The sequence below is a fragment of the Pygoscelis adeliae genome, unplaced genomic scaffold (assembly GCF_000699105.1).
Source record: "Pygoscelis adeliae isolate BGI_AS28 unplaced genomic scaffold, ASM69910v1 Scaffold183, whole genome shotgun sequence".
In the NCBI taxonomy this organism is placed as follows: Eukaryota; Metazoa; Chordata; class Aves; order Sphenisciformes; family Spheniscidae; genus Pygoscelis; species Pygoscelis adeliae.
The window spans coordinates 5,587-28,061 of NW_008824536.1; the positions used below are offsets into that span (position 1 = coordinate 5,587).

At 37.2% G+C, this 22,475-nt stretch overlaps 1 protein-coding gene across 1 annotated transcript in view; it reads left to right on the plus strand.

Annotated features, from left to right (window-relative positions):
• The first annotated feature begins 1,623 nt into the window (after positions 1-1,623).
• The window catches only part of MTMR10 (myotubularin related protein 10), a 23,613-nt gene continuing 2,761 nt past the window's right edge, over positions 1,624-22,475 (plus strand). The window contains 13 exon segments of the mRNA XM_009321560.1: positions 1,624-1,782; positions 2,913-2,985; positions 5,176-5,318; positions 14,590-14,680; positions 17,105-17,279; positions 17,702-17,789; positions 17,958-18,046; positions 18,256-18,386; positions 18,512-18,581; positions 18,775-18,845; positions 19,709-19,878; positions 21,229-21,399; positions 22,347-22,473. Of these exon segments, the coding sequence (XP_009319835.1) occupies positions 1,771-1,782; positions 2,913-2,985; positions 5,176-5,318; positions 14,590-14,680; positions 17,105-17,279; positions 17,702-17,789; positions 17,958-18,046; positions 18,256-18,386; positions 18,512-18,581; positions 18,775-18,845; positions 19,709-19,878; positions 21,229-21,399; positions 22,347-22,473 (1,411 nt within the window). The 5' untranslated portion in view covers positions 1,624-1,770.

Genomic DNA, 22,475 nt, shown 5'->3' on the forward strand with positions numbered 1-22,475 from the left:
AATGTTTGAGAAAAGACTTTAAAGCTCCAGCACATCTGTCTATAGAGCATTTTCACAACTCTTGCCACTTCTGGCATAGACTATGCGTGCACGGTAACCACAGGTCAATGAAATTTGTCCCCTTACATCTTCAAACAGTCCCAGAATACTCAACATAATTCTGCCAACTCAAGGCTACAGAGTTACTCCAAGAAATTTTTGTAGCTGTTTATCACAACTGAACTAAAAGCAGGGACTCTGCTGCTGCTCTTAGTGACTTCCAGGCTGATGCCTAATCATATTAGGGGCAAGAGAGCTAGTAGGGCAGCTTAGCTAAATAGCTTAAGATGAGGAGCGTGTGCAGAGACTGGGTCTCAAGACTAGCAAAAGGTGCGTTTCCACTCAAGTGTTTGGAATGCTAAAGACAGTTCTTTGAATGCATGGTTACTTGGGTGCAGTGATAACTACCTGAGGAAAATACCTTCTCTAGATCAGGAGACAGATGGGAGATTTATTCAAAGCTATATCCATACTCACTGGGCATGCAGATAACTGATTACTGCCATTATAGTCACCCAAAGAACTGACTGTTTTCTTGCAAAACATAGGACGCTCTGAGATGACATTTTGGGCAACTGGGGCTAAATATGCCCAACCTATTATGAGCAAATTAGGCTTTAGCAATCTTTAGTCCTTGGTCTTTTTTTAAACAAAAACCTACAGCTAATATAAAGTTACACTTTTCTTGAACACACTTCCACTCCCACACTATGGTAGACAGCAGCAGAAAGAGGTGATTGATCTGATGACAGAAGCAAAAGCCCTATACAGGAGTAAAATAAATGACCAAGTTAATTTCCTGAAGTAAGAATGAAATTACTGTTTAGCTTTCAGAAACCTCTGTTGTGGAACTGAAAAGTAACATTATATGTAGCGATTTACTTTTTCTTTTTAAATGGTCCTCAGTCTCATTTGCCTGTATGCTTTTTTATTTCATCCCAGATCAATTAGCATAATATTTTTTTTCCTCATTTGTATCTTCTGTACTGCAAAAGGAAATGGTTGGTCTCCTTCATTAGATAGTCACAGTAGAAACTTTGAAATGGTGAGGAGTGTTTAACGTGTTTGTGTTCTGGTCTTTCTTCGATGAAATCACCTGAAATCTGTTTATAAATGCAAAACTAGATGTGGACTGATTATTCTGAATTCATGAAGTTCATAAAACTCTCTGAAGTACTTAACAATAGCCAGCTAATTTCAGTTTTTAAAATAAATACTAGCTGAAGTACATGAATGTATGCCTTTGTTCAAAGGACAGTGTTGTCCAAACCAATAAATTTCTAATAGGGAAGAATTGCAGATTTTGATCTCTGGGTATAAAGAAAGCGGTGTGTGTTTTGGGGGGGAATTTTTTGGGTTTTTTTGGTGTGTGGGTTTGTTTGTTGGTGTGTTTTTTTTTTTTTAACTACTGCACAATATTGTCTGCTTTAGAATGGTAGTTTTCTTTTTTCCCCGGATTGGTGTTAAACTCCAGCTTTACCCAGAAGAGGTGTATAACTTGAAACAGGTAAAGAGTTAGGGGTTTCCTGGTACTACAGACTTAGAATTGTTGTACCTATAAGATTTATATAGGCTTCTCTTTTCCCCTCCCCTTTTTCTGTTTTAGGTGAAATTGTGGTAAATGAAGTAAATTTTGTAAGAAAATGCATTGCAACAGATACAAGTCAATATGACCTGTGGGGCAAATTGGTTTGCACTAACTTCAAGATTTCCTTTATTACGGATGACCCAATGCCACTACAGGTTTGTTATTACTCACATCGCTACATCATGACAACAAATGTGATAGGTAAAATGGATTTAATTAGCATATAGTGAATCTATCTCATATCTGATATAAATATGATGCCTTCTAAAACAAAGCAGGCTAAATGATGAGGTTCCACTGTCCCGTTCTGAATGTGTTGCTATTCCGTCCCTTCATTGAGAATATCAGAACGGAGCAAGTTTGATATGGAAGTACAGCCAGCTCTGTTTACCTCTGTTTATGGAGGCTTCATTGGGAAGTGGTTTTACAACAGGCAAAGCAGGAATTATATAAAAACATCTTTCTCCTTGAAGAAGATAATTGCAAATGTTCCTTTGACTAGACAAGCGTCAGATCAGCAAAGCCTTTAATACGTCCAAGTTTTATTGGTGTTATCGATGGAGGACAAAGTAACCATGAAATGAGTTTTCATTGTAGATGAAGCAACAAGAATAGGGGAGAAAGAAACGAAGCCTTTGTCAAAGCAGAACATGTGACATTCAAAACATCGATCAGTTTTTGAACAGCACAGCATACAGTACTGCCTGGAAATCCAAGTTGTGAGCTGTATGTTATTTTCAGTAGAGTTTTCACTTTCATATTGGGCTTTTAAAAGAAATGCTCCATTAACTAGGCATGTGTAAAGCTCTGAAAGTAGATAGATGCTTCTTCATAATGGTTAGTAATTTTGACTAAAATTACTTCAAAAAATTAATTTTTGACATGAAGGCGTTGTCAAAACTTATTTCTGAAAGCCGAATTAATATATTTTTTTTCTATGGTTACAGCAATAGTTGGAGTTTTTTATATCATATATATATATATATATATTACACTTCAGAGTGTATTGAATTTCTACCAGCAATTTTTGAGGCTAGTAAATTCAGTGCAAGTAGTGGGGTTATTTTGGATACTCCACTGGGCTTTCTAAACTGTTTGGTATGCATTCACCAGCACGAGAGAGCTGTTTCCACAACCTCTCATTGCCTGTGAATAGGCAAGGGTGGTACATGTCAGAAGAGTCTAGGCATGCCTGATCTTTATCATAGTTTCTTCAAAGTTGTGCTGTATATCTGGTTGCGAACTGCAGAACTGCAATTAATGGCTATGAGTTAATGTGTTTCAGAAATTCCATTATAAAAACCTCCTGCTTGGTGAACATGATGTCCCGCTAACATGCATTGAGCAGATTGTCACAGGTATGTCAAAAATAGTTAAGTATGATGGCAGGCTTTAAACTTGTTCAGTTCAAAACTGTTAACTGCTTGTTAGGTTGTGCAGAATTGTTGACACTTAAGGCTTTACGTCATTAATCTTCCCTGATTTGAAGAATTTGGTTTATTTAAAATTAGGATAAAAGCCTTAAAAGCTGAATAAAACTTGAGGTGCCATGCAGGAGACATATTTAGTTGGGTCTTTATATTGGTTTTAAATTTAACTACAATACTGAATCACCAGGTGTTCTAGGATAGACACCTGTTATAGCAGTACAAAATTTTGTTAGCAACTTTTTTATATTCAAGTATCTGAATCTCTTCCGTTTAAATACACTGGATTGCAAAAAGCACATCACTTACACAATTTACACATAGCTGGGATATCTGACAACATAAATGCTTGAGTTTTCAATCTTGTCTAATTCTTAGCAAGTTAGTAGCTAGTGGTCCTCAAAAATCTACAAATGGCAGCAGACAGCTTAATCTGAAGAAATAATTTATAAAATACTTATTTTGAAGAATCAGTTTTAGATTTGGTGGATTCTTTAGGCTAACCTGTTTGTTAAGAAGAATGTTTTTCATCTTGTAATTGAATTTCATATAACTGATAATTTTTCAAATCTTGATTACGGCATTGGCTGTTAAATACTTGGTTTTCTGACTGTAGGTAATTTAAATCATTACTTATAAGTTTTCAGTGCCCAAAGTTATCCAATAATCCATTTCCACTCTGAAAGCTGGTTGTAACCACTGTGAAAAGATTAATGTATATCTGAGGAAGAACATTATGAAGAAATGCTTTTTTCTTTTAAATGAAGAGGTGCTGTTGACCTGCTATATGGTCTTGCCCTGGCCCACATTTGTTGCCCCTTTTCAAAAATACCAGGTAGAAGTGACAAAACAGTAGCAGTATTGCAAATCTGTTAATGACAGTTTTGTATAGAGAGATGTTTATAAGTGGAGTATTGCAATCTTATTTAACATCTCATACAAATGCTCCTATAATAAATTCTGCTAAATACGGGGGGAAAGCCAGCCAGCCTCGAATAATTTTTCTATTAATTATGTCCTCTCTCACATGAAATGTGTTGTTCCTAAATGGGAGGCGACTACAGATAGCTTTTATTTTGAAACTTGACAGCTGACAGATTCTAGATTACTCTTTTGTGCATGTTTCCCCAAACTGTCAAACAGCATGAACATTTGCAGTTTCATTAGAAGAATTGTAGAAGTTCTCTAGGAACCCTTTCTGTTTAGCTTTTCCATTGAGGTTTGAAGCTCTTTAGAGGGAGAGGGCAGTATTTCCTGCCACACACTTGAGATTATTCTTTGTTCTTCTGTTATACAGGTTTACCCTAAATTTAGTGAAGCATAAGCTTTTACTAACAGGAATTAAGGGGAGATTTTCACCCACACTGCAGAAGAGGTTGCTCGATGGTTGTTATATTGAAGGTGAATAGCTGGAGGTGTCCTAAAACACTTGTCTTTAGTTCCCTGGAAGTACTTATGTTTAACCCGGAAGATACCTGCAACCAGGAACCTATGTCAATTAATCACTCAACAGCTATGTGCCCCATTTTTCCCAGTTACCACAAATAAAATCTCTGTGGCTTCTGTGATACTTACTTTTTACAACTTAACTTCCTCTGTTTGAAAAGGAGATACATAGGCCAAGAGACACAGCCTGTCTATGCAGGGCTAGACCAGCTGGCAATTTACTATACTTACATTCTTGAGTTTTATGTAAGAAATAAGGAGTTAATCTTCGTCTTAACTCCAGCACTTTTTTATACATCCAAGTAAAAAAAAAACCTAAAAAAAAAAAAAAAATCAGCATATATGCCAATTACTGTGCACCAGAAGGGCGTTGCAGCATACACAATTAACTGTCTGGGAGCAAAAATTGCTCTTGGGAATACTGCATGTGAATTCCTTGTTTGTGAAGTTGTTGATGGACAAAAATAATCTGGGCATACAGGAAACAGTAATTCACCCACTTGTTTGAAAGGAGATTGATCAACAGGAGGACCTATAGATTTTCTGCCTCAATTGAACAGTTGAAATATACTATTAAATGAAAAACTGCTGGTAGCAGCATTACTGTATCTGTTTGAGACAGTCTTGTCTTGTATACTTACAAAACAGTCCAATAGCTTTGTCTTTTCTTTACAGTGAATGACACCAAGAGGAAGCAGAAGGTCCTTGGTCCCAACCAAAAACTTAAATTTAATCCAACTGAATTAATAATTTATTGCAAAGACTTCCGTATTGTCAGATTTCGTTTTGATGAAGCGGGTCCCGAAAGTGCAAAAAAGGTATTATATCTTATGAAATCTTGCCTTGTAGTCATTACATGTAGCAACAGCTGTGCTAATAACATTTTGGTTTGTTTTGATAGAGAAGTAGGGGGGAAGAATTGCAAATTAATCACATTCTGTTACAGGAGAATACCTAGATTTTTTAGAGTCAAAATTATTAGGTAAAAAATTTAACACAATGTATTAACTGTTTTTCACATAAGAGAAACCTGCATTTCTTGTCATATCTGTTGTACTAAAATTACTAATTCATTAAACAAATCTTTTTAAAGACTGAAATCAGAATACTGCATTGCAGCTGTACAACAGGTGTTCACATTTTTATGGAAAATGTTTGAAACTTTGATACATTTTCTGAAAGTCTTAAGTTTAATTTACCCATAGCTAAAGTGTACTATCTTATATACGCACTTCTTATTTGCTTCACACAGCAAGTTCTCCAACGAGCTCTTGGAATTGCCAGTTTGTCTAACCTACATAAAACTATGTGCTCTTTCTCAACATTTTCTTAGAAAAGATTTGCATACCTCTTGACAACAGGAATTACTTCTGTCTGTACATTCCTAGAAATTTCATTCCTTCCCCAGTTTTAACACTTGCTGTCGTAAGCCTCAAGAAAATCATACAATGTTATTTAACCTGGTACGGTCCAGGTACGTTTCTGCTCATCAGAGATGGTTAGTCTACATAGCAACATTAGCTCACCAGCTTCCTCGCTCCGGATGGGTGCCATAGGTTATTTGAGTTACAGCTCCTCTGGCCTCCGTGGCGCCACTTCGTGGCCAGGCGTGCCACAGCAATCGTTTGGTAAGGAATGACCCAATTTGCTCACGGAGCTTAAGAATTCCCCTTCTCAGTAGGATAAAGTTTGAGCTTAACCCTGTAAGTCCTGAGAACCATCTGCCCAGACATAAGTCTGTTTGCAGTTATCAACTGAGTGACTGATGAACCAGTTCATCACTTCTTCACCTTTTACCCTCTCAGGGATCCATGGGCAGAAGCCCAGTAATGAAGCGGACTGTTCTTTCTTTGCTACTTTCCTAGGTTCCTCCCTGCCTGCTGCCTCTTGCTGTTTGTAATCTTTCATGTTTGGCAATCTTTCAACAGTCAATTCCCCTTCCGCAGCCTCTCTGAAATCTCCCCGGAGCAGCCTGCCTCCTGCAATATCTTTATAGCAACTGTTTCTAGTTGGCTGTCACAGCGAAGAAGAGTGATTAGCCTGGAGAAGGGAGGAAGAGAGTGCAAACTCAGTATCTGATGAACACTTTTTGTGCTGTATTTACTTATGCAAGAGCAAAAAGTGAAACCTTTTTATGAAGGCACTTGCTTTATACATTTATAATTACATGGTCTAAAGTGATTTCTTTTGATAGGAAGAACAGCGCGTTCTAGAGATCCAGAAGGATCTGAATCTGTATGGTTGTAAAGATAGTACTGGTGGTGACCAAAAGTGTAACAGTTGCCACTTTCAAATATCAGAATGTGCTCACTAGAGGAGCAGAAGAAAACTTGTACAATCGTAATATCAGCTGTGTGACTACTATTGCAGTTTTGATGCATCAAGTAGGTTACTCCAACTTTGTGTGGGTGTATCACAGAAGCACACTCTTGCTGAAGGGAGGAAAGGTTCTGTTAACCTAATCTAATGTTTCCATAATAACACTATTCTTAAAATATAAATGTCTAAAACCATGAGGTGCTTAGATCAGGTTTCTTCTATCAGGATTTTGCTTAGATTATTTTGGGATCCTGGTGAACACAACTAGAACGGTCTTACACAGCATATTGAATGGAGTTATTTTGTTCTTTCTGGCATTTAAAATGGTATGCTAGCACTACACTCTTGAAAGATTTCATCTGGTTTCTGTTCCTGCCCTTCAAGTAGTACATAGCAAGGTTGTCCTGATGTTTAAAAACAAAGGAAGGTGGTCAGGCCTCCTTATATTTCTGAAGGGCCTCTTTAATATATATTTACGTCCAGCTATTTGCGCATGAAAACATTGGTAGCTGTCGACTTGGAAATAATTGTGTGTGCATAAGTTTTGTAGGGAGAACCAAGACATAAAGTATAACTGAGTTCTGATGAGAGTAAATTCCTGCTCTTCTCTTCAGCTGAGTGTGCTAGCATTGTCTTCTGACTGAGAGGATATTGTAATAGAGAACTGACAGTGGAGTCAGACGTGCTGGATGGGAGGGGCCTGTGGAGATCACCTAGTCCACCTTTCTCTTCAGAGTTGCCAGGATTAGATCAGGTTAGCTGTGGATTTGTCCAGTTTTATCTTGAAAACCACCAAGGATGGAGAGCCTTCTCCCTCTGTGGGTAACCTGTTCCAGTACTGCATGTTTCTCCTGATGTCCAGCTTGAATGTCCCAAGATGAGTTTCTGGCTGCTGCTCGTTATGTCATCTGACAAGACTGAGTCTGTAACTACCTTCCTGGTAGTGGCTTCCTGCAGTCTCATTATTGCACAGCTAAATGAGCCCAGTTTCTTCAGAAGATGTACTTTAGGACCATAGTCATCTTGGTAGCCCACCACTGGACCCTCTCCAGCTTCTCCTTTTTCCTTTTGACCTTGGGGGCCTAATCTCCAGTCATCTCTTTGAGAAAAATCAAAATAATTGTCAACTATATTTTTTTCCTCACAAATTTGCTTATGCTCATTTTGGGGCTAGATATGAAGACCTCCTGAGTGAAAAATGAACTGGGTAAATTGTGCTTGTGTGTTTTATGAAGGCTTTCTAGGGTGCTGAGTGTTGAGAAACTGCAGAACTCAGAATTTCTGTTGGAAACGGTGAATTGTGCAGGCTACAATTAAAATCATGTCTGAAGTGTTTATGACTGAAGTTTTTTCGAATAAGTTTTTTTTCACTTGATTTTTTTAAAATAAGCAGAAAGGAAGGTGATGTTACAGTTAGCGTTACAATCTCTGTTCTGTAAAGCAAGAGACCTGGATGTTAGTGCTTTATAAATCATAAATAGTTTTCTTTAGCAAACTTTACATGAAGTCAGCTATACAAATCAGAGCAGGGAGATTTCTAACTAAATGTCATCCTGGTAATACAGATGAGTATCATCCTATGAATAAAGCACTGGTAGGTCAAAATGAAATATCTACCTACAAAAATATACACTTCAAACTGTAGGAGTATAAATGTCTCTAACTTGTTGCCAAATGCTAGCAAATGTTCTGTTTAAAGCAATAGTTAAAGAAATAAAAACAATACGCTTAATAATTACTATTTAAAAATGAGCTTTAAATATATGGAATAGTTAGAAGGAGAACAGATACTAACTTTATACAGTTAAGTAATTTGTTTCATGCATAGTTCCTTGAATATAATGGAGATACTCAACAGCATTCAGTCACATAAATTGGTGTTGGCAAAGAGAATGTAACCTGTTCCTAAGGAAGTGTCTATACTTGCTGAACAGGGCATAAGGGAGAATAACCCTTACTAATTAAGCTGCTTTACTAGAATAGAGAGTATTCTGAGTCTCTTTTTGGTAGTAAATGTGAAAAGAAGGATCCAAGTTTGAAAGCAGTCAGGCTTCAGATGTGGACAATCTGACTGACTTTATTACGTATGGACATGATGCATGGGTAATATTGGTAGAACTTTCAGAGGTGTTTTTCTCTACCTTTAAGCAGAAACAAATTGGAAGAACACATTGAATTTTGAGGTGAATTAGTTTATTTTGGGGTAAATTATTATGAAGAAGCATAAAAATAAGTTCTCTTAGAAAAATACCTTCAACATTAGTTGCAGCCAATACATGCTAATAAAATACCATCCCAACATTAATCAGTCAAGTAAATATTTTCTTCCTCATTTTTGTTAATGGATATTTGGGAGACAAGTTAAGGAAGAATAGAGGGAATGGAAACTCGCACTCATCACTAAGTAGCAGTTTAATTCTGTTTTGTCTCTAAAATAAAGCTATAGAGTCTCCAAAGGAAGGAAAGCCAGATGGGTGTGGGAGGAAGTGGAGGATGGGGAAGCAAGGGTAAGCAAGTTGGGGAAGTCTTAAGTTAGGCAGTGTGAAAGAAGCAGCATTTCACATTCCTTAAAGGAAAAGGAATGATTTTGTTCCAAAAATCACAACAAACAGTCACACTGAAAACTCCTGCTAATTTCTAGCCACTACAATACTTTACATTAGACTAAGAAATTAAAATGTATGAAAAGGTGAGGCTTTAGATCTTATGACTGTTAGATGATGGATAGCGTGTTGCCGCACCACGCATATGAATCTTGGCAGTGCACCAGAATGGCACACACCCTATAATCTCCTGTTTCCTAAATATATCTCCATTTTCTCAGTCCCTTTCTCTTCTGGAACTCCCTCAGTTCTTTTCCTTCAGGAAGCTTTTTTAAATGAGTATGAGAGCAGTTTCAGAAACACATGCTTAATCAAAACAGAAGGAAAATTATTTATCTCAAATCTTGTTTCCTGTGCAATCAAAACTAGCCTTCTCATACGTCATAACACTTGGGATGGACTGGAACAATTTTTTCCTAATTGTTATGAAGAATAATATGAAACTCAGAGTTTTGGCCAAATCATCCTGACCCCTTCTAATGTCTTCCCCCCTCCTTCTGTATTAGGTCGACCCCTGTTCTAATTGTTTATACAGATCACAAAATTGCTAATATCTCAAGAAACTGGGAATGCACGAGAAGATATGATTATCTTTATGGTCTTTGGAGTGGGATTGGAGGGGTTGAAGAAAACTTTTTTCAGAAGTAAACTTCTCTAAAGGTATTTTTAAAAATACCAATGTATTTTAATATTTCTCTTAAGGCTTAGGAAACCTGTACTCAGAATTCAAACACATTCTTGTACAAACAAGGATTCTGATATGTGAAAAGTTACTTCAGCTTCTGAAATCCTTGTACTGTTTTCTCTCATGTAGATTACTTGTACTCAAGCCACATTAACTATTACGTATAGCTGGTATTGGAATTCTTATAGAAGGAAAAAAAGCAGTTCTCAATTAGACAATGCATAGCTTAGCAGCTAGGAGAACACGCACGATGGTTAGGGCTGAAAGTCTTGTTACCCAAAAGCTTATTTTCCCAAGAAGTCTTCCTGCCTAGGAAGATAAACAAATTCTGTCCATGGAACTTGATCTGGTCCTGGTTGCATGACTTTCTACTACAGGTGTCTACTCGGAATAGGAATTGCAGTAGCAAGGGAAAATAGTATCCTTCCAGTGAGTTCATAAGACAGGTAGCCTGGCTTAGGGAAGGAGGTGAAATGCAGGGCTATGCTAACTTAGCACATCTTAAATATGACTGTTCAAAACTATCTTTTTCCAAGAGCATTAGCAATATTTTGAAGCTCTTGTCCTTGGTAAAATTCCTGTTGAAGAAGAGGAGGGCTTGCCCTGAAAGTATCATTTATTTTTCTCAGATAGGGGTTGAACAGGGGACACTGACATAGGGAAATGGCCTGGGTACTATGAAATAATTACAACCATTGTGTTTACTGCTTTTAATAAATGAACTTTCCAACAAGCAGTCTATTCTCTTGTTATTTGACTGAGCCTAAATATCTTCAGCTTTACACAATTGTAAATTGGCAAGAATACCAAACATTTTTCAGTTTGATATGAGAACATTTCCTGTAAAACATGTTTGTCTTCCAATTTAAGAGCTTTCTACTTATGGTGATGATAATCTGAGATCCGTGGAATGTGCTTGTCTTTTGAAACTTTCAGACAATAAAACTACTATATGGATTTAGTGAGGAATAAACTGAAAATGAATATGTCTTTAATACTTGTTTAGTGTATATATGAGTGGAATTTGTCTAAAACGTAAAAATGAAGACAGTAGCAAGATAAATATTTTTTTATGACAGAAGTAGAGGTCTTGAACCTGTATTGTAGTGTACAGGTGGACCGTTTCACCCAGGCAATACCTGGTATTGAGTTATGTCTATACTGTGGAACACCTGGGAGCACTTTTCAGCTGCTGGGTTCAAAAGCACAGCTATGGTCTCATATTTTTTTTGGCAACCAGTTCTGAATGCTTACCATCTCCCCCCCACAATTTTACCCCTCTTAACACAGCACACACATGCTCTCTTTCTCAAATGTGGCAAGTAAATGACAGAGATTTCAGCTGCTGCATTCAAAAATAGGTTTTACTGTATTTCTATTGTGTTATTTGGCAGCACAATGGAATTTTTTAATGTCTTGCAGTTCATCCTCAAGCCTTGAGAGTAGATCAGCATAGTAAAAGGCTTTCATCCTTCACTCCCATAAATGAAGATGAGGAGCAGCTCTCTTAATATGTTACTGTAGTGAAAAGTTACATAGAAAAATGGAAGTCAAAATGTGTATGTACACAGATTTCCATTTTGTTTCATTGTGAATGATAGGCAAAAGTAGTCTGTTAGAGGCCAAGTACTATGGAATAGCTGGCTTCTTCAGCTTTGATTTGTACACTGAAATCACAAGATCTAATAAAACGTGCATGGCTTCCAGCTACTTCATGGTAGTTATTAAATGTTTTACCAAATCCTGGAAATGAGCTTATAAATGTTCATCTGAAAAGTCATGCTAGACTATTTCCCAGTGACACTTTTACTGTTTGGGGTTTTTGTGGGGTCCCATCCCCCCCGCCCCCTCCCCGGCACGTCCTGTCCTCTATTTTCTTTTGCAGTTTCATTGTAGAACTGAAAGTGTGGGGAGAAAAATTAAAGCAGCTGCTCTTCTGAGACTCAATAGGAATTTTTTTATTGGGGAGTTTTTGTGAAAAACCATTTTCAACTCAAGTTAGTCTACAGTCATGACTGGTTTTATAAATAGTGAGGAATGTCCCCATCAAAAGCCAAAGTAAATAAAAATATGGTGAAGGTTCTGTAATGCCATGTATGTGGCATACAAGCTAGTAAAAGTACCATAACTTTCTCCATGCAGGACTTAGCGTAAGTGAGAGCACAAGTTTTTTTCCTGTGGCACAATGCTGCCAGTAGTAGTATTCCTTCAGTTGTTGTGTCATGCAAATCTTCCTTTTATGTCTATGACAAGAAGAAAACTTTCCTTCGTTAACAGAAAACAATTTCTTTGATGCACAGAATGTTTTTCAAAAATAATATCCAAAACTGCTAAACAGTGAATAAATTGAGTCAACATGTTGCCAAATATAAAAAGCCATGGAGAGTTGAAGGGAAGGAAGAAAATGGAAAGGAAACATTTTAGGTGGTAATAATGTGAACTTGTACTATGTCTTTGTCCCTAATTAAAAACTGTCACGTGGAATTTCTGTATCTGAACATGTAGAATAGAGTTTTGTGGTTTATAATCTCCTTTCCATTAAATATTTTCTTTAGAGATAAGGCAGGTACATTTTGGTAAAATGGAGAAGCAAATACTGAGGGAAGAAGGCAAAGCTAAAGACTCCAAATCGAGTCCTGAAATTTGGAGAATAACAGTGCCAATCTCTACTTGAAAGTTTTTCTTCATGAATTTGATTCTTCTAGATATTAGGTTTTTTTGTCAAATCTTTTGTATTTATTAGGGAACAGCCACATTTAAAGAGACAAAGGCTAGCAAAGCTTGACTGTATTTGAAGTCTAGTATCTAATCCTAAACCATGTGCTGCACTCTTAATTTTAGTAATCTTAGGGTTCTGCCAAAATGAACAATTTATACAGGTAGAAAACTAGTTGCTTATGTGATGCTGGTCCCGAGACTGTTGCAAAGAATGCAAAGGCTTAGGCAAGACTCTTCATTGTGCCTCAAGTTAATCTCTGCTGTTCTGAGGATGCATCTCTCTCTTATTTTAAATCTCTGCTGAATTTCCCTTCCCAGGACAGGGCTTGTGAGCTTGCTATGTAAACCTGCAGGCATCTAGAAGTTATGGGTGGGTTTCTTTGGTGAATGAAATCCAGTCATCCGGGACAGAACCTGTAAGGGCTAGGCCAAAATTTAATGAAGCTGACATTTTCTTACCCTCAGAAAGTTTGGCTGATGTTTCAGTTCTCAAGATCAGCTGGGGACTGGGAAGGGGGTGATTACTGGTGTGTTTCACTAACTGTAGATCCCCCACACTTGGCAAAAGGACCTACCCTAAAAACTCACTTCTTATTCAAATTGGAGATTGATGGAGGATCTTTGGCCTGCCATTCAGCTGACAAACAAACTACAAGTGACCAACATGAAGAAAACATCTCCCACTGTGAATTACTTATTTCCAAGTAACTTGGGGGAAAAGCTGTTCTTTATTACCAAACAATTTGCTTTTCATTTATATTCATCAATGCCCTTCATAATTTTGGAATACGACTTAATGAGATGCAGGATTGACATAGGTCCTGGAAGTCTCCAAAGAGCAACCTCGTTTTCCCTTCCAAGAGCAGAAATCTTTGAAGGTTGAGTTTTAGGTGGCACAGACTGGTAAGCCTGATGCCTATATGGGGTGAATTAATGGAAAAGATAATAAAAATTTAATTATATACAAACTTCTGGTTGAATGTGATACTTGAGGGAAGAACCAACAGGGCTTTTGTAAAGCGAAGCTGCACTTCAAAAACCTCTTGGCCCAACTGACAACTTTGTAGAAGAAATATCTGTCAAATGCTGTTGAATACTGATATCAGATTTTAGTTCAGGAAGCGTCTGAACTGTGAACTGTTGAAAAAAATCCTGGTAAAATTTCATTATATGCTTTCTCTGTTTTTACCCTCTTCCCTAAGCATCGATAGCTGGCCACTGTCCTAGGTTGGACCTTTTGAACTGACTCAGTATGGCCATTCTTATGTTCTTACGCTACGTTGATAAGTACTCTTTATTTAAAAAAAAAAATTATCAAAAGACCAATTACAAATGAGATTTTGCTGTACTGTGCTCACCACCTGTGTGTTGTGTTCTCTTCATTTTCTGTTCTCCTCCTTGCTTCTATATGCAGGTGGGCAGGCACAGCACAGTAGCTCCAAGTCCTTGCTTGTCTCTGTCGATACAGAGAATTGTGCTTAGGGATGCCTGTTGCAGTCTGACCTTTCTTGCAAAAACTTAGTCCAACCTTACCGGTGAATCACTCGATATGTGGTCATGAACTCACCTACTATGATTACAGTAATGGTCTCTTGGCAAATATGAGTATGTTTTTCTATATAATTCACTGCTCTCAAATAAAATATGGAAATAAAACATCATGAGACTGATTTTTAACTTTTGCTCTGCATATTTCATGCTGTCATAATCAAGGGCAATAAATTTTATCTCTATAAATAACAGTAATAAATGTTTCTTTCCTAGGTGTGCCTTGCGATAGCTCATTATTCTCAGCCAACGGATCTTCAGCTTCTCTTTGCGTTTGAGTATGTTGGGGAAATATATCATGATCCAGGTAAGTATGATAGTATTTTGATTTTTTTTTTTGTTATTTAATAATATGTAATTTTAGTAAGACTTCTGTCTAGAAGCAGTGGTAAAAAGCATTTGAGGCTTTCTCCAGGGGTAATAAAATTGGCTCGTCCTGCACCCAACCTCTTACTTTTGGTTATAAGTCATTCATTGTGATAGACATTAACAACCAAAATCGAAGAAAATGTCTTTCCTGTCTGAAACAAAACAAAACTACCTATGTCAGCATGAATACTCATATTTCTCAATTCACGCTTCGATCCTCCTATTGTATGTCTATATTGGTACTCTAGGTACCTAGCTAATCTCCCATCAGGCAGGCTTGTTCACCTGCCCTTCTTTTGGGAATAAGTTTCTCTTCTGGTGGTATTGCAGGAGGATTTGTGCAACTTGGGACTCCATACCTTCTTTCCTAGAGGCTTACTAGGCAGTTCTTACCACTCAAAACCTCCACCACCCCTGCTGAGTTGGAGCACACCCTCTCTGCTCAAGGCCAATCTCCAACTGAACCTTGTCAGTTAGGTAAGCCTGAAAAAGATGCCTTTGGAACTTGATTTCTAGTGTAATGCTGTGCGGTCACTGCTTAGTGTTCCCCAGCCAATACACAGCTGAAAACCATCAGTTCTAGCGTAACAAGCCTCCAAACAGAGAAAGTGCCATTGATGTAGTTCTGTGGTACTGAAATATTTACTCAGCAGCTGGCATTAGAAACCACTGATCTGCCTGTTGCAAAATTTGAATGTTGTGGAATTATGAGTTCAGGCCTTCAAATTTGCACAAAAATGCGTGTTTTTCATGCAGGTGCCTACATGACTGCCCTGTGCATGCACAAGAATAAGCGTGCATGTGATTATGTTGCCCACACAATTACACGTATAATTTCTTACCTGATAAAGCTTGGGCGGTTATTAAGGTCCATGTACTTTAGCGTTATAAAGTACTAGGGAGGAAGCCAATTTGCAGATAAAATTACAATAAAATGTTAAAGTGGAGTGTGAACAAAATGTTAGTCTGTCACAAAGTTGCCTTTACTCTGTCCTTAAAATACCATTTGCTGTATGGAAAAATACCTAGTGGACGAATTATATAAGGTGGGTAAAAAATGTTGTTCCTCTGGAGCAGCAGACCAGAATGGCAAAAGATAGTTGTTCTGCTGTGCTGCAGTTGCTGGAGAAAAGTTTGAGATACGTTTGGTTTGGGTTGGGGTTTTTTTTCTTGTTGTGAACCCTGGTAGCATAGATCTCTGGCTTTGCTCTTACAATTCCAGCACTGTGTTTTATGACTCTCTATCCCTGCTAGTCCCAGTAAAGTAAAAGTTGAAATACTGTCTGTGTGCTTCTTGAGGAACATAAAGAGCCTGCATTGCTCTGGTGTGTATGTACATCATTTTTTCCCAGGCTATATTTGATAATTATATATCCTGCCATTGAACAGTAAAATTATACCTTTTTTTGTAACTATCATATTTCTCTGTATACTATCGTTGAACAACTACTTCATTCTGATTTTAGTCTAAATAAGTAGAAAAACATAAGTAGTCCAAGTACTAGTGCAAGAATGAAGTTGATAGATACAGAAAGTAGAAACTACCCAATCACTGAGATGACAGTAGAGCCATAATGCTGTATTCTGCTTTGTTTGGGCCGGCACTTACATCTTTACAGACTCTTGCTAAAGCTAGGAGCTTTCATGGGGGAGGTAATAGGGTTGAGACTCAGTTTATTTCACTTTCATCGAAAAATTTACTTCAAGTGTCAAGAAACAAGATGTAGTCTCCTTTGATGCAGCTGACTGCCTCCTTGGCACCTAAAGAATGACCAGCAAAGGAGATCCTTCTGTATTAGTAACAGACTATATAATCTTCTTGGTCCCTAGCCACAAAATGGTAGGCCATCTTTTTGTGTGGATATAAATATATATATATTAAAAAAAAAAATATATATATTTTATCATGACCTTAAATTTATTTTCTTTGCTGTTAATACAGCAGTCATTTAAAGCTGTTGAAATTACATGATTTTTATTTTGCTTTCTTCATAAGATACCTAATTAAAGGGTAGCCTATAAAGGGTTCATGTTTTTAAAACATCGCTAACTTTGGCATGGTGAAGAGAGAAATTCTGTGACTGAAGATAACATTCGTTCCTGAGTGTTAGTATGTCTTGCTTTCTATCAAGCAGCACAACATACCAATTTTAAGTTGCTTCTCTGTTGAAATTGCAGGAAAAAATACATTTACATCTTCACGTTTCACCAAGCTGTCATTAAATCACTGATCTGTTGTAATACAAAAATAGGTAACGTTAGTCCTGATGCTAGTGGCTCATTCTTGTAATGAGGAAGGTGAAGAGTTTGATTTTTTTTTCTTTTTTTTTTAAATGTGCATTGATGAATTTTCTTTTCCTAGCAAAGAAGGTGAATGGAATAGACCCAGGAGGTGGCGGTGGTGGCATCGGCAGTGCCAGTGGTCAGCAGACACCTTTGTTTGAAACTTACTCTGATTGGGATAGAGAAATCAAAAGGACAGGTGCATCAGAGTGGAGAGTTTGTTCAGTCAATGAAGGTTATATGATATCTACTTGGTAAGTTTCTCTTATAACGCAAGTAGAAGAAAACAAGGCAATTATACTGTCTTTTCCTGTCTCCTCTACCAAAGCCTCCATCCTACCTAACTGTGCACTTCACCTCTTAAATGTGCCGCTCTCTGGAGGGGGCCTCAGCTGAAAGATCCTGCAAGTGTTGTCATTAAAGGAAATGTCGTATTTTGGCATGTGTTGCTTTCATGCTTTTGTGCTTCCCTCTGAAACATGCACGTTTCTAAACAAATACATCTGAGCTGTACCAATGATATGTAAGATCATGCAGACATACAGGACAACCAGTTAGCACTGCCGTATTAGGGGCTGGTGCATTAACAGAGTTGGTAAGACAGCATTGCAACAAGAGAAAAGCTGGTAAAATACGTAGGGAAAAGTAACTTTTTGTATCATATTTTTTCCCCAAGCCTTCCAGAATATTTTGTGGTTCCATCTTCCTTAGCAGATCAAGACCTTAAGCTATACTCCTACTCTTTCATTGGGAGACGAATGCCAGTAAGTGTAGTCTTTATTCTGTTACTGTTCTTGATCATTGTACAATATTAATCTTAAAGATATGTATGCCAATTAACATAGTTTTGTGTGTAGCGTGAAGAAAAAAATTTCTATGGAGTAACACCTGCATCATTTTGTTGTTTCTTTTGTGTTTTTTTCCCATATTAGTTATGGTCCTGGAATCACCCTAACGGGAGTGCCCTTGTAAGAATGGCCAACATTAAAGATGTATTGCAACAAAGAAGAATTGATCAAAGGTAAATGATTCGTTATGTTATTCTTTAATCAGACGCGTAGGTTAACACAAGTGGTGACTGCATATAAAATAGAAAAGTTTTTTTTTTTTAAATAAAATGGATGTTTTATGTGGTTTTAGTTGTTTGCAGTTAAAGACTGTGGCATGTTTCTTGAAAGACTGTTTCTCTCCTCTCCAATAATAAAATGGCTGATTCTTTTTCTTACTTAGGATTTGTAATGCAATAACTCGAAGCCATCCCCTGAGAAGTGACGTTTACAAATCTGATCTGGACAGGTGTCTCCCCAACATCCAGGAAATCCAGGCTGCACATATCAAACTCAAACAGCTGTGTGTTAATGGTATGCTGGACTGTCCTTCTTTCATGGTGGTTATTTTCTTGAAATACAACAAATTCTAATAGATCTGGCTAACAGGAATAGTTAGTTGAAGTTGTTCTGCAATGTAATTACTTTCCTTGTTGCAGAGCCTTTTGAAGAAACTGAAGAGAAGTGGCTGTCCTCACTGGAAAATACTCACTGGTTAGAGTATATTAGGTTTGTACCATTAATAAAATGATGGTTAATGAGAGGTGAAAAACTTTCACCAGTGTAAATAAGCAGTGAATCAGTTGAAGGATTCTCTATTTTAATGTATGAGTTATGTAAATATAGATATCCCGAATATTTTTTTCTTCTAGAGCGTGAACCTGTTATATTAACTGTTGTATCACTTTCTTTTCCTGTCTAGATCGTTTCTTAAGCATTCTGCTGAGCTTGTGTATATGATGGAGTGTAAACATGTTTCTGTAGTTCTACAAGGTAATAGAACCATATGGCATGCTGTAATTCTTAGCATTAGTATGATAATGTAGATAAACACATTTAGATAAAATCAACTGTAATGTTTATACGTAAACCCCATTGCTTCTACATATTTTAGGCATTTGAGGATCTAGAAAGAAAAATAATTTTGTTATGTATCTGAACTGTAGTATAGTCCGTAGCATCAAAGGAATATTTTACTTTGAGTCTTTGTGGTTTTTATTCTGATAATGACATGATAGAATCAAAACTTTAGGGTGAATTTTGTACTGTGTTAACTGGGCTAATACTCCATGCATAAGCAATATCAGTTTTATTCAGAGGTCCTACATACAAAAGTATTTCACTAACAGTGGCTGCTGTTGTGTAAGTGCAAACAGATATTCCAGAAAAAAAAAGACACTGAAAAACTTGTTCATATTGAGATCAGAAATTTTGTAATTTCTGTAATTTTTACAAGACCCGTTCAGCTGGTATATCCCACTGTCCCCATATAATGGCCTTCCAAAAACTGGTGGAAAACATGTTGAAAATTTCCAGCAACATGAACACCCTCCTTCTCAGCACATCTTGGTTGAAATGGCAGGCATTTGGGTAGGTATTTTATTCTCGATGAATGCATTGTTGTGCTGGATACTGCAGTAACCTTTTCTATAGTATGAGTCTCAGTTGAAAAAAAAAAAGGTGTTTTTTTCTTCTAGTATTTTTTGAACCTATGAGAACAATTACAGCAGTAAAAAGCATGTTTTAAAAAGGAATTCAAAGAAAAACACTAGACCTAGTTGCCACTTTTTGCTCTTTGAGATCTAATTCTGTATATGTGCATATATACATTCATACATTCTGTATGTTATTCACAGAGGAAGAGGGACGGGACCTGAGCTGTCTTTCTGCTTCTCTCATCCAAGTTATGCTGGATCCCTATTTTCGAACAATTGTTGGATTTCAAAGCTTAATACAGAAGGAATGGGTCATGGCAGGATATCAGTTTTTAGATAGGTGTAACCACTTAAAGAGATCTGACAAAGAGGTAAAAATGAATTGTGTTTGTATGTGATAACAGTATTAGGTTAATATCAGCCTGAACGTTTATTCACACAAAAACCTAAGGGTAAAAATATTTTTTAATACTTTCAAATCTCATTAAACTAATGTCAGAGAAAATTAGTTTTTGTCCAGGATAGAGATTTTTTTTTTGATCCTCTGTAGCCATGTGAGAATGAGTGAAACACCAGGTGCAATCAAATGCTGCTGGAGTTTTATGTTGCTTCGGTGTTATACATTAAGAGGTCCTACTGTTACAAATGCTAGCACAGCCCACATTTTAAATTGAAATGAAAGGGGGTTTGGAGGGGGTGGTTTGGTTTTTTTTGTTTTACCAAGGGTATCTGTTTTCATCCCCCTTTCTTTGAATGCAAAGTCATATCAATATGCAGCACTTTTCAAAGTATTGAGTTGATAGAGAAGCACTGCAGCTTTATGAACTGATACACAGCTGCCAAACAGATTAACAGAGGGTAGCACAGTGCTTGATTTTCAGTATTTCCAGGTAATCTTATGTGGCCTCTTCATTGCAAAGGAGAGACTTGTAATTGCAGTTGGAAAAACAGAGGACCCTAGGTTAGCAGCCTTTTTCAGGGACAGTGCTCAAAAGTAATAGAAAAGCAGTATCTCCAGAGAGTGGAGCCAACAGATGAACTGAGGACAGCGAGCACTAAGCAGAGAAAATGGATGAAGGGATAAAGAAACTGAAATACCTCGGGGGAGATAATGAGAAAGCAGATATTTTGACCCTAGGAAAGGATATATGGAAGAGTGAAAGTGGGAAGAGGAAAATATTTCTAAAGCTTTATATAAATGATAGTTTATACTTTTGCCATTCATGGGCCACTGTGGAAAGAGCTAGAAAGTGTAGTGAGAAGTTAACATGGCTGAATCATAAGCTCTCCAGTCATTTCAAACAAGAAGGAAGTATACACATTGTGAAAATAAGGCCAAGCAGTAAGGAAGGCTCGTACAAGCACTAATTTGGAAATTATGAGGGACGTACAAGATGGCAGAAAGCATTTTTGCAGCTATACGAGTATGAAGAGAGCCCAGGAAAGAATTGATTGGCTTCTTACAGAGAAGGGAAAGCTGTGGAAAGGTAACGCTGAGAAAGCCAGTTGACAAAGTTGCTTGTGAAAGTGGCTAAACAGGAATACAGGGTATTACAGTTGCATAAAATCATAAAAAATACAGCACTCCAAATTGTTTACCCTGTTGAGGAATGTACCAGAGGTGTAGTTAAATACCCTAATGGACCACTAACTGCAAAGAAATTGGTATGACTTGGGAAAAGCTTATGTTAAATCTAATAAATCTCTGTTTCTTTTCCCAGTCTCCTTTGTTCTTGATGTTTCTTGACTGTGTTTGGCAGCTGCTAGAACAATACCCAGCAGCCTTTGAGTTTTCTGAAGTGTACTTGACCATATTGCACGACAGTGCACGTATCTCATTGTTTGGCACTTTCCTTTTCAATTGTCCTCATCAGCGAGTAAAGGAAAGCACTGTGAGTATGAAGTGTTACACCTACTTTTCAAGTAAGAGACTTCAGCATGCCTTTCTGGAAATAACATCATCTCAACTAAATGGTATTCCTTTGTATTTTTCAAAATGTCACACTCTGTTTGGGGCAAAATATTCAGCCCCCCAGATGAATATGATCAGAATGTCCTTTCAGGTGATCTTTGCATAGACAGTAACTAACTGTTCAAGAAGAAAGTCCATTGAATTTATTTTTTTTTTTTTTTCTAGAAAAGCGGTGTTATTGTACATTATTATTTGTACTCCTCTAGGAAACAGATTTATCTCTGGAACTGATAAAGTAGAATGACAGGCAATAAATAGAATTTCACGCTTCGGGCAAACTTTGAAATCTCTTGACATAATTGTTTAAATAGTTGAAAAAGTTGGGAAAGACTGCGCAAAGTTCAACTAGTCATGCACAATGAAGGTATTTAGAAAACTGAACACTTAAATTTGTTTTTGAAAACTGGAGCTTAGTAGAACTGTGTGTAGAAAACATTTGATGGCTGATAAAAGTAAAACTTAGTTATTTTGTTAAAATGTTTTCCCTTTAAAGTTGTAGCTAGCTACCTGACAAAGAAGTAGAGCATTGAGGGACCATTAGTGTATTCTCAAAATAACAGTTTGGGGGGGTGAGAGTAAACAAACAAACGATTTAATATCCTTGACAAGTGATTTTTGCTAGGTAAGCATTAGTCCTGCCTCTGCATTGCACAAATGAAAAACAGGGTGCAGCTGTTTTCTCCAGCAGCAGACTGTCGTGCTGCTCTGTTGCTTTGATCTGCAGCCACCTCTAAATTGTATCCCTGCTCTTCTTTGCCCAATAGTTATGCACTGGTTTATGATTAAGATTTGTTTTGATTATTTTATATTATTAAGATTTGTTATTTTCTTTGATTTTTAATATGCCTGAATGTTAACTTCTTGCAGGAATTTGCCATAAGCAAAAATATTCAGCTGGGTGATGAGAAAGGCCTCAGATTCCCTTGTGTTTGGGACTGGTCTCTTCAGTTTACAAGCAGGGATCGCCTGCTCTTTCACAACCCTTTGTATGTTGGA